Genomic DNA, 12,581 nt, shown 5'->3' with positions numbered 1-12,581 from the left:
CAAGTCAAGTGCAAACACTTGGTTTGGGTGTTGGGGACCTTTTTCTTTCATTACCTGTGGGCGTACTACCCAACTGCAGGATGGTTAGGGAAACCCAGAAAATGGCCTTTTGTTACAAGCCTTTAACTCAAGGTATGGTACAGTGCGGCCAACCTCGCTGTAGTCAACCATAAGTAGAGATATCTTTTGACTTTACTAAACTCTGCTGTCATCCACTATTGTGAAGTTTTTTTACTAACTAAATCTTTCTTCCCATTTTATTTTTAAAAATAAATTTTTAAAAAACCTCTAAAGTGATGGCCATTTGTTTGCAAAAGGTCTTGATGTGATGTCTTCCATCCAGGGATGGTGCATATGTAAGAAGTGGCCTTGTTGGTAAAGTGAAAAAGGATGGTGGTATTTTTGTAAAATTTTCAATCATTTTTCACGCGCGTATGAGCCTTAGGCATATTGCTAAATCTAACTAGTGATGTCTTGATATGAAAAATTAACTATGGTATATTATTTCAGTACTATCCATCAGGCCCTACCTGTGTTAATAATTCAACCTATCCACATTAATACAGTCCCTGGAGTGCTGGAGTTTCATTTGTTCTAGCTTTCAGGGCTATTGCTCTGTTGCTTGAGTGGATAGCATGTATGTGATTGTTAAAGTTGAAAATAATATATATTATACAATTGATTTTATCATTGAAAGCAAGCGTCTTTCTTGCCTTCAAGAAAATAAATTGACTTTTTGGTCACAGTGACTTTTTAAAAATGTTTTATGTACCTCACGTGTAGTTTAACACAGTTATTTCCAAATCTCCACAAACATCAAGTAACATGTACCAAGTGACTTTGATTTGGCCTCCTAATGTCCAGTATCTCTGAAAGGCAGGGAGGCATCTTGTTGTTCTTAGACTCAATTAGGCTTTCTTATTTAGCTCTAGGGAGTGAATTGAATAATCCAATGTGTTTGTGCTGTTTTACATGTTGTCGGTATGCTCTTCACCTAGTGACACTAGGCTAGCAGAATGCCAGGGCTACCCTGATGCAGCAAGACTAGCAGTCTGCTTACCTCTTCCTTCACATGAATTCAGGCCATCCTTAATCTGAGTAGAACTGTTTTGATGGGCTCTGTTGTACTGTGCTCCACTGTGTGATCAGTTGATGGGGCTCATCCTATGCCTGCATCTTCTGTAGCTGAAAAGAAATAAGAAATGTAGCTGTCTTCCTGTTGTACTTTGAGTCCCCACATCACCCGTGTATATATATCGTAGAAACACACGGGGTCAAAATAAAACCCCTTTGTTTCAGATTCTTAATTTGGAAACAAACTGAACAATAATGTGCCTAAATTAGGGATGGCATCGTAAAAGGATCTGAGTTTGGCACCTACCATGACACCAGTCCCCAGGTCTTCATACACTGTTTTTGGAGAAAGATATTCTCCTGGATACTCTCCCTATATGACATGTTAAATACTAAAAGGGGCAGATACTCTTAGTTTTGGGCATCTACAAAGGAGTCTTTAATCTGTATGCTAAAATGATGACTAATATTAACATAGATAATGCATTCTAGTTTGCTGACAACCAACATTAAGCATACCAAGAAATAAGACACTTTACTGTAGCCTTCTAAGGTCACTCATGGTCCCAAATGAAAAATAAGGAGGTCTCGTTGACCGACAACTATTTTCCACAAGAGTCTGACCCACTAAAAATGTGCATCTGGAACCATAAATGCCAAGCACAGCTGTAAGCTGGGGTGAAGCTGCAAACCCTCTTTAGAATTGCTGTCTATGGAAATACGAATGTATTGCCCTCCTTTCTCAAGCTCCCCATTTGAACTGATGCATAGCTGTGTCCTGTGTCTCTTTAAGCTGAAAACAACACTCATTGTGATTTCTTCAGTGTGTCGTATGAGCAAACTACAAGCTCTGTCTGTTCAACAGCTGTATACCAAATTCTACCAGGCAAGCTAGTTCTTCAGACAAAAGCTGCCTTTCTCCTGAAAGTTGTTATGCCCTTCCACATAGGGAAGTCCATCCCCCATATCAACTTTCTTTGCCCCACCTTATCCCTCCAAGGTGGAAGAATGACTCCATTGTCTCAACCCAGAGAGGGCCATGAGCTTCTATATTGACAGTGCCTGGGAACATCGGTTCGACAGTCTGGTCTTTGTGGGTGTCCCTGGTGGTCAAAATGGCAGAGCGGTACAGAAGAGGTCCATCTCCAGATGGAATAATCATGTCCATCAAGATCTGTTTTGGCATTGCCAAGAAGCAGCCTCTGCAATGTTTGTCCTCTCATTCCATCAGAGCAAAGGCTGCTACTGCTGCGCTGGCGCACAGTGTGCCACTGTTCGATATCTGCCAGGCTGCTACGTGAGCATCATTCCATACATTCACAAAGCACTACTGTCTGGAAAGCTAGGTCAGGTGGTAAGGGCATTTTGCTGGTATGTCCTGCAGGATTTCCTGGTTGTAGGAAGATGGCTCTGGAAATCATAATGCCACTAGACTTAAATACCGTGCACAGAGTCCAGGGATTCCTCAACAGTGTACATGGTGCAGAGATGAAAATCAGAGATTGACTCAATGATTTCCAGTGGGTACAGGGGGTGCCTGGAGCCACACTGCTTGCAGGTAAGTAAAGCGGTTGCAGGGGCCAAGCTTTGGGGGACTACAAAGCAGCACCACACATACACCACCAGCTGCACAGGGGCAGCCGATTGCAGGGTGAAAATTCAATGTCAGGCGCCCAATGCTTTTCAATGGGGATTCTTTCGGCAAAGAGGCTGCAGGCGTGGCACCGGAGGTTGCAGAAATAAGACCAACCACAATATGCCACCCTCCTGTGGGAGGGGGCATAGACCTAGCCCTGATTGGAGGGATCCCCCCATCTTCAAGATGGCGGGGACTGAAATTTGTGCTTCACTTTGCTTCCCCCACCTTAGAGATGGGGTTGGCAGAGGTGGGCATCTCCTATCTTTTTAGGTCTCGTCTATTATATTCCGCAAGGAATAAAAGGACGAGAGTATTGAGGTGAAACCAAGCTCTGAAACCATCGCAGATTTTGGACAGTGCCTTTGGCTTACTGAAGCGGAAAGCGCATCCACATGAAAGCCATCCGCCTCCCCCAGCGTGCGCTCGGCCTCAGGCTGTTTCACTTTCACAGCCGCGAGGCCGTGCTTCAAAGGGATCCGCTCCCCCGCCCCCTGCTGCACACTTTTCACGGCCGCCAGGGCTTGTCTCGCATTCCCCCCCCGCCACCCCCCCCCTGTCCTCACAGCAATGCCAAGAGCTTGTTATTTTGGCTTGTTCCAGAGAGATGTTAAGGATTTTGTCTTGCGTGTTCCTATGGTGTTGAATGATAGCCACGCATGAATTTCAATCTAATACACCTCGACCCAAACGATATGCAGCTTTTTAACCACTTGAGCCATGGAGGCCCAGAGATTGAAATGTTAGTGTGCTGAGTCCAAAAGCAATGCAAAGAGCGCTGGCCACCGAGCGCTTAGAGACAGACACACACATACAGAGCGCTTGAAAACGCATCACGTTAGCTGTCAGTAGGAGTACTGTTCCTACAGTGCCCCGGGTCCCGGATGCCACAGTGTGCGAATGAATGAAGAGGTGCCAAGAAGCACTGGCGAGCTCTCCGGGCGACTAACACAGCGTGAAAATGGCTGCAGCAACTCCTTCAGAAAGAGCTCAGACAAGGCATTTAGTTATATGAGAAACTACACATTACCAGTTTGAGGCTACGTAGAGTACGGACAACCAGGCCCCTACCCAGGCGTCACTCCTCTGTGCACCAAAATCCTAACCAGTTATCTGTCCTGCGTGGTCACTCCAACTCGCAAAGATTTTCAGAACATACACGCACACACCTGTTAGTGTCCGCCTGCCTGCTGCTTAAGTCGGATGGCGGATTGAAAGGGCCCGCAGCGCCCACGCACTAGCATCCGGACTACTGCAGCTTCTAAGCGCTCTAAATGGCAAGCGTCACTGCTACTCAAGTTAATGGATCTTCAAGGTAGGCAAAAAGCATCCACCAAAAAATACATAACACTCGTGAGTGCACTATTCAGTCTAGAGGTATGAGTGCAAGAGGCATAATGTGTAATGATTTTTGTTGGTTTTGTACCTGATAAGAGTGGAGCAAGTGTATTAAATTACTTTTTAGGCAGTAATTTACAAAGAGCAGTTCATGAATCTGGGCCGCTTCAATATTTGCATTTATTTTTCATGAATGTGGCATGATCCTTAAATTCTAATGGACACTGAACACGTCCCAAACCACCTTACAAACCTAATAAGCATCTGAGATCTGGCAGTCACTCCTTCCTAGCTGTCCTCCCGTTTAAAATTACCAAACAAAGGCACCTTAGATTGTCTGTTTCAGCTCCCAGACTATTGCACTGCCTTTTGGTGATAAGAAGACCCCTGTCTGTGCTGATCTGTTCAAGGAAGCCCTCGTGTCTCTCTGTTCAACCGACTGCCTCTCCTGGCCCATAATGCCAGCTTTCCCTTCCTTCTCCTATCCAACCGATTTGTGGTCCGTGTAGTTAGACTGGTGGTTTAAATGTAATTTGGTTGACAGCACGTGCATTATGAATACTACGAATTAAAGAATTCAAATGTTTGGCCGTTGAGCTGCTGTATTTGTGCGCATGCTTACCAGAATTTAAATTCATTTCTTAACAGCGATCACACAATGAGTAGTTTTTACAGCAACTCAGGAGTTCAGACATTAGCCAAACTGGATTTGTTTATTTTTATGGAGGTGTATCACACGTTAGAAAAAGCCCACCGACTACACTCTGTACTAACCTATTCTTATTAGAGTAAAAATAAAATGTTGCTGGATCGGGTAGAAGTATTATAAATATTATTCATGTAGTACTCCCTTTGCATCTACGGACTGCTCGCCTGTCTCTTGTTTGATCGGGATAACCTGCGCTGTTTTCCAATCTTGAGGCACATAGCTTGCCTGAAAGGATAGCTGTGCCAGACGTCCTATATGACTTATGAGAAGTTCCAACTGGTCCTTAAAGATCTTAGGTTGAGCCGCGTCCGGCATAGCAAAACATAGCATAGCATAACAAAACATAGCATAGCATAACAAAACACAGCAGAGCATAGCATAATAAAACAAAGCATAAGATAGCAAAACATAGCAAAACAAAGCATAGGATAGCAAAACAAAGCATAGGATAGCAAAACAAAACATAGCATAGCATAACAAAACACAACAAATCTTAGCATGGCATAACAAAGCATAGCATAACAAAGCACAGCATAACAAAACATAGCATAGCATAACAAAGCATAGGAAAACACAACAAAACATAGGGTAGCATAACAAAGCATAGCATAACGAAACAAAACAACATAGCATAACAAAACAAAATATAGGATAGCATAACAAAACATAGCATAGCATAACAAAACATAGCATAACATAACAAAACATAGCATAACAAAACACAACAACACATAGCATAACAAAACATAGCATAGCATAACAAAACATAGCATAACAAAGCACAACAACACATAGCATAACAAAACATAGCAAAACACAACAAAGCATAGCATAGCATAGCATAATAAAACGCAACAAAGCATAGCATAATAAAACACAACAAAGCATAGCATAGCATAACACAACCTAGCATAGCATAACAAAGCATAGCATAGCAAAATACAGGATAGCATAACAAATCAAAGCATAGGATAGCAAAACATAGCATAGCATAACAAAACAAAACATAGGATAGCAAAACAAAGCATAGCATACAGCATCACTCAGCACCACCACAGCATCACTCGGGGCACCACAACATCGCTATGCGCTACAACAGCATCACTGAACGCCACAGCATCACTTGTTCACCACCACAACATCACTCAGCGCCACCACAGTATCAATCTGTGCAACCATTCAACAACAACTGGTTCAAATATGTTCTCTCAATGTTTCAAGCTTTATTACAAATGTCACAAAAAGATGTTAATATTTCACTTCTGTTCTTGGATTTTCGTCACAATAAAATACACGGAACATAATCTTCACTAAAGTTATTTACAAAAGTTTAAGCTATTGCCATTATAAATTACAATAACTTCTATTTAAGTATTAATTATTCAAAAAAATTAAAATCCATTGTTATTTGTAATATCAATACATGTATGTCACGTAAATACAACACACATTGCATTACAAATGCTATAGGTGTCACATTTGCGAGAGTTATAACTATTGGCATTGTAAATGACAAAGCTATCAATTTCGCTATTTTCAAAACCAACACCTACATAAAAAATGTGTCATTTACAATAACAATAGCTCAAACTTTCCTAATGCGAGACCTATTGCATTGCAAATGCTTGTTTAATTTTCCTCTTTTTTCTCCCCAAAGTGGGGGTGTAAACCAGGGGCTGCCAACAGTGGGGATTTATTTGAAGGAGTAGTTTGGCACCAAACATGCCTGTATTAAGTAAAGCCATCATGGTGCTATGGAACTTGAGTTTTCAGGTTCCTAGTCCATGTACTCTCTATGGCTCCCCTGGCACTTACAATATTAGGATATGGTGCCCAATATTGTAGGGGCTAATCTGCTCATGCAGATATGCCTTTCCTTGTAGTATAGTGCACCCTGGCTGTGAGGCCTGCTAGAGGGGTGACTTACCTATGCTGTCAAATAGTGGTAGCTGGCATGGCACCCAGGCAGGGGGCCTGTCGACTTTGTCATTTCCTCCCTCACAGGGGCAATCAGGTTGCAAGGGCAGTAGCATGGTCCCAGTGAGGGGGTACCAGGGGACACTTTTCAGCCCCCAGGCATAGGTACTCAGGGTGCCATTTACTAGGGACCTACAGTGGGAAGAAGCACCAATTGGGGGTTTGTTTTAGGGAAGGCGCAGTGGCACTGGGGGCCTAGTTGGCAGGGACCCTGTGCACTACATTTGAAACCGCATCAAAACTAATAAAAAAGGGGGGGGCTAACCATGCAAAAGAGGCACCTTTTCACTCTTGTCTAAGCCATTCCAGAGATTACAGTACTGCTTCAGAACCGACATAGTGCTGCATAATGCCACCTACAGACGTGCAAGGGAGTAGCTATGAAAATCTTCTGGTTCCAGTCTCACACCGGAGGGTGTTTACAATGAAAGGTATCTGAAGTTACATACCTTCTGTGAAACGCTTTCTAATGGATACTCTAACTACAGGTTCCTCACTGACCCACCCTCCTCCCTATTCTGTGGAATGGATTCATCAATTTCATACTAATAAGATTCCAATCTAGAGATCTGCATACATCTGATTTCAGAGGGCTCTGCGTCCAAAGGTGCAAACAGAGATCAAAGTGAAACAGAAGTCAGAGCTTGGAACAAACCTATATTTCAGATTACCCAGAGCTTACTATTGTATACCATGGTAGCTAATTTCAGAATAAAGTTATAAACTTCAATCATATTATTCGTATTGCAGATCTGTTAGGTTCATTCCATGGAGATAGTTGAGCTTCACCTAAAATAACATCTATGATTACATATTCAGACCATGAACATCTAGACTACCCCTTAAAGCTTAAGAGCACTGACCTTTGATGGCAAATGTTAAAACAAATTGCACAACATGATTTTCCCTCCCTTGATATATAGCTGTCATTAGCTTGTCATTTCTCAGAGCAACCAGCGGACTTGCATAAAAAAGGGAAGGTTTTGTGTTTATCCCCTTGTTGTTCACTTTTCTCTACAGATCGAGCTCCTTTCATCGTTCAGGTGCATCCTCCGAAAGCCACTGTCTCCCCGGGTGGGGAGGTATCTCTGCGCTGCCATGTGAGTGGGAGTCCACCATACTACTTCTACTGGTCACGGGAGGATGGTCGCCCTGTACCTAGCAATGCCCAGCCTAGAGCCAGAGGTATGTAGCAACCAGTACTTGAAATCTATCAAGTAATCACATTTTCTCAACCTTGGGGACATCTTCTAATCTTGGGCACATCGTCTGTGCTGATGTGGCTTAATTCACATGGACTCTCCCTGTCTCTGGAATCAATTTCTGTATCTCTCCAGTGTTTCTATTTCTCTGCACCCTCTCTCACCTTATTCTTTTTATATATCCACCCCATGCTATTTCACACCAATCTTACTCTTCACCCACATACTCTCGCATTTAGAATTTTTCTTCATCACACTGCTCCCTCACATCCTTCCTCATTGTGAGAAAGTGGATTATTAGTTGAAGTGGGTGGTAACCCTCCGTAAGTAATAGTGGCATCTGGCCTCAATCCTTTGTAGCTGTAGCACAGAGCAGACCGCTTTAACTTAGGAGAAGTGTAAAGCATTTATCAGTACCAAAACAGTTAAAAAGTAGAAAACACAATAAAAATCCCACTCAAACGTAAAGAAATATAAAAATATTTAATGAACAGGTAGACACCAAAACAACAAAAAACAGATGTAGAGAACCGGAGTTATGATTTTTCAAAGTTACAGATGTTTCTGGCGCCAAAAAGAACAACCCGCAATCTGGAGGTATCTGGTCAGGCTAGACCCGGTCAAAGTGAAAAGTTAAGGTTGGCTGCGATGGAGTGCCCTTCGAATACATAGACCAGGTTCAGTCCTGTGTAAAGTTTTACCTTATGACTTTAAAACTTTTTGGAAGTCGAAGAACTTCACCGGTCAAGGTAGCATGCAGTGTCCAAAGCAAGTTTCATGAAGCCAGATAGCTGTTGATGAAGTCCTAGTGAAGTCCCAGTGAAGCCATTCACTTTTGGCCGGAAAGGTCCGGGTCAGAGAAATTGGAAATGTGTACTCATGCAAGGCCCCTCGCCGGCCAGATACTTTCAGCATCTTCTCCCACTGAAGAACTCTACCTTTGGACTTTTTTTGGAAGTCCATCTTCTTTCAGTGGGATAAACCACCAATCTGATTCCAAATGGCGATGCAAGGTCGGCAACTGCAGCTCGACGGAGGTCCAGTAGTAGCTCTGGTTCTTTTGGCAATGACCCTTGGAAACATTTGTAAGTCCCATCTTTTAAGGTTAGGCAGGCAGAGTACTTTCTCACACTTATCCAAGTGCCTCCGAACCTTAGGAACACCAATTGGGGGTCAGAATTCCCTCCAGGGGAAACCACCAGCTATGTCCAGGGCAAGTCCAGTTGGAACTGGTCCTCTGGGCTATTCAGGAAGGTAACCTTTTTGCAGCTTTTTGTGTATCTGTAGCTTAACAGGAGGCTAGCCAACAAGCCCTTGGGTTCTGCAGGCGAAATCCTTCTGCCTTCCTCAAATCTAGTAGTGTCCAGCAGAAAGGTATCCAGGGGTGCCACTTTTATGCCTGCCATTGGTTGTTTGGCAGGGGGTGATCCCCTAACCAATAGAGGAAACGGTTCCAGGGGTATCCCCACCCACTTTGACTTGACATGATTATCGGGGGGTAGGGGTTGGTTCAAAACAATCCCACAGTGCCTTGCTCTGCCAAAATCCAACGTGGCATCATTTTTCTTCTGTAGGTTAGAGCTCTCAGCTCACCCTCGAAATAAGTTCAGGGGCCTGTTTTCCTCCCACAGGGATCCTCTTTATAAGCTGAGCAATAAGTGTTCCTGTGTGGTAGGAGAGTAGTGTTTTGGTGTCCTTTTAGTGTTTCCCTTCTTTTATCAGTCCATCATATACAGGTGTACAGTAAGGGAATAGTCCTCAACGGAGTTCACTCTCCTCAGCCAAAAAGGTGCGCCAACTCGTTTCAACCCTCTCTAAAGGAATTCCTGTGTCAAGTGACAGTCTTCCTCAGGGTGGGATTACCTAAATTCTAGGGCACTGAATGCATAAACAAAGTTTGTGTAAGTGATTGAAACAATATATAAATAAATTTCTTACCCCTGATTTGTGGATGGACTCGTATCAATTCTCACTACATAAAGTTGATGTTTAATTGGCCATCGGGTATCAATCGGGCACTGTAATCATGTTCAAATTGCACATTCTTGTGAGGTGTAGGCTGCAGTCTAAGCTATAAATGGATATAGAGCCTGGTAAATGATTGTATTGCAGTCAGTGGATTTCAAACATACCCATTTGGACCATTTATTTTACCTTTACCTTTAGTCCAACAAGCCCTTTTATTTTTGTCAATTCTTCTCTATTTGGAGCAGAAGACTCTTTACTTTGAGCCTTGCATGGATTCTACCCAAGGATTCTCCACTTCCCTCGGTTCCTGGTGTAATTTCCTACAACAGCATTTAGTTGGCGCTCCCAGCGGCGTGTAGTTGAAAATCCCAACTTCCATGCAGCTGATGTTTTTTCTTTTTTACGGGCATAGGTGTGGCGGTTTGTCTGGGTCAAAGCTCAAGGCTGACGGCATCCTGGGAATTTTTGTCCATTCATTTGGGTTTATCGAGGATGCTGCTTTTGGGATATGTTTATAAAGAGGTGAGCAACCCAATTTACCCTTGCGGGCTTGGGCAGGAAAGTGAGTGATATATTGGGCCAGCAAGGGATTTTGTTTCTATGATTGAAAACCAGTTAGTGCGGAACTTAACTTAATTGCGTACTCACACTATTCGTGGATTATAACTGGAGAGATAAATTAACACTGTAAGTCAATAATGTTACCCTACTAACATTATACGAAATGAAGCATTAATAATACAATAACCAGGTAGGTTGTAGTCAAAAATATTTTTGTTATTTTATTATCGTGTCTTCACTAGAATACGCTGCCGCGTTCGACCCGAGGGAAGTGCCACACCCGGTTGACCCGAAAGAAGTCTTTTCGTTTTGAAATTAACGATCTCCAAAACGCGAGAGTCAAATTTTGAACTTCAAACAAGCCCCAAGTGCTGTTCATGCTGAGCCAGATCTTAAAAGCCAAACGTATTCACTGAGCTCTACTTTAAAGTATTCTCGCCAAGAATCATTATTCCAAAATTGTTCGTGACATCACTCCTTGTCTCATAAGGCAGTACATGAAAAGTCTGCTACAAAGGATCTTCTACCTAATGCTTTTAACCTTTGTCCTGAAGATGGTCTTATGAACTCACAAAAAAGACCGAAGCGTCGACAACATTGTCTAAACCCTGCTGTTGATTTATTCAGTACTATTGATTTTCGTGTCATTGTTCGGCTGAAGTCAAAGTCATCATTTACTAGCAGTTTAGACCGGTTTTGATATACTTTGTGAACAAATAACACTCTTTCAGTATATCCCTTCTGCATTTTTTGTACCCTATTTTTTAACAAAAGATCAATTCCTTTTCGATAATAAAATAACAAAAATATTTTTGACTGCAACCTACCTGGTTATTGTATTATTAATGCTTCATTTCGTATAATGTTAGTGTGGTAACATTATTGACTTACAGTGTTAATTTATCTCTCCAGTTATAATCCACGAATAGTGTGAGTACGCAATTAAGTGAAGTTCCGCACTAACTGGTTTTCAATCATTGAAACAAAATCCCTTGCTGGCCCAATATATCACTCGCTTTTGTGATATCTCCAGGATCTTCATGTTCTGCTACAGTGCAGCATAACTGCTAAATAGTCTTTCTAAAACTGGCATTTGCCATCTAGTAATTAAAAATTCGACTTTACCATCAAGTATACCTGTCCTACTTTTTAAATATAATGCACCCTGCCCTATGGGCATTTAGCACCAAGCCTAGGGGTGACTTATAAATATACACACAAGTTGTAGGCCTTTTAAAAGGGTTATTTTAGCAAGTCGAAACATCAGTTTTAAAACTGCCATGCTAAGCTGCAGTAGCAGGCCTAGAGTCGTGTTTTCACTTGTCAATTTAGGGGTGGCACAATACGTGCTGCAGTCCACTAGTGACATTTAGCTTACATGTCTGGGATACAAAGAGTGGCATCTACTAGGGACTTGAAAGTAAGTCAATTATTCTAGTCAGAGCATAGCCAATTTTACATATTTTTATGGGTCAGGGAATATATACTGGGTGCTGAACAGCAGTGCCCCAGTGTTTAGAGCACATACACCAGCAATAAAATCTAGCAAAAAGTGTGTGGGAGGTACGTGAAAAGCGCATTTTCTTACACTAATCAGTTGTAGTTTTTGTTTTTCCATGTATGTTTCTGTCTGTAATCTGTGTCCCTGTCCCATAACAACTATAACCGGATACGGAGTGTGGGACCGTGATTTGGCATTAGACCTATACTCCACTAATTAATGTATGCATGTCTTTCTGTTAACGTGGGTTTCCTTTACATGCCATTGCTTGTTGTCTTTTTGACCATTATCATCTTTGTGTGAAGGGTGCTGAGAACCTCAGGATTCAACATATCTGTTTTCTACTCTCTCCAGGTGAAGAGCTTCACTTTCGTAGTATCCAGCCATCTGATGCCGGTGTCTACATCTGTACCTGCCGCAATCTGCAGAGCGCCAATACCAGCCGGGCTGAGCTCATCGTTGCAGGCAAGCACATGACTTGACACATTGTCGGACAAGTCGTACTCTGCTAGTTATCTGCTTTGTTTCATCCTCTACATATCCATACAGCAACAGTGTTACTTCTACCACAGCTATTACTGCCATCACCAGTACTACTACTATTACTTCCACCAT

The 12,581-nt window shown here is 42.5% G+C and overlaps 1 protein-coding gene across 19 annotated transcripts in view; it reads left to right on the top strand.

Moving 5' to 3' along the window:
* The window catches only part of HSPG2 (heparan sulfate proteoglycan 2), a 936,289-nt gene that overhangs the window by 586,745 nt on the left and 336,963 nt on the right, over positions 1–12,581 (top strand). For all 19 annotated transcript variants that reach the window (XM_086921606.1, XM_086921602.1, XM_086921600.1 and 16 more), the window contains 2 exons: positions 7,755–7,919; positions 12,321–12,431. In XM_086921606.1, the coding sequence (XP_086777732.1) occupies positions 7,755–7,919; positions 12,321–12,431 (276 nt within the window). The remainder of the gene's footprint in view (positions 1–7,754; positions 7,920–12,320; positions 12,432–12,581) is intronic.

This window comes from Lissotriton vulgaris, chromosome 5, assembly GCF_964263255.1.
Source record: "Lissotriton vulgaris chromosome 5, aLisVul1.2, whole genome shotgun sequence".
NCBI lineage: Eukaryota > Metazoa > Chordata > Amphibia > Caudata > Salamandridae > Lissotriton > Lissotriton vulgaris.
This window is presented reverse-complemented; position numbering and strand designations above follow the sequence as displayed.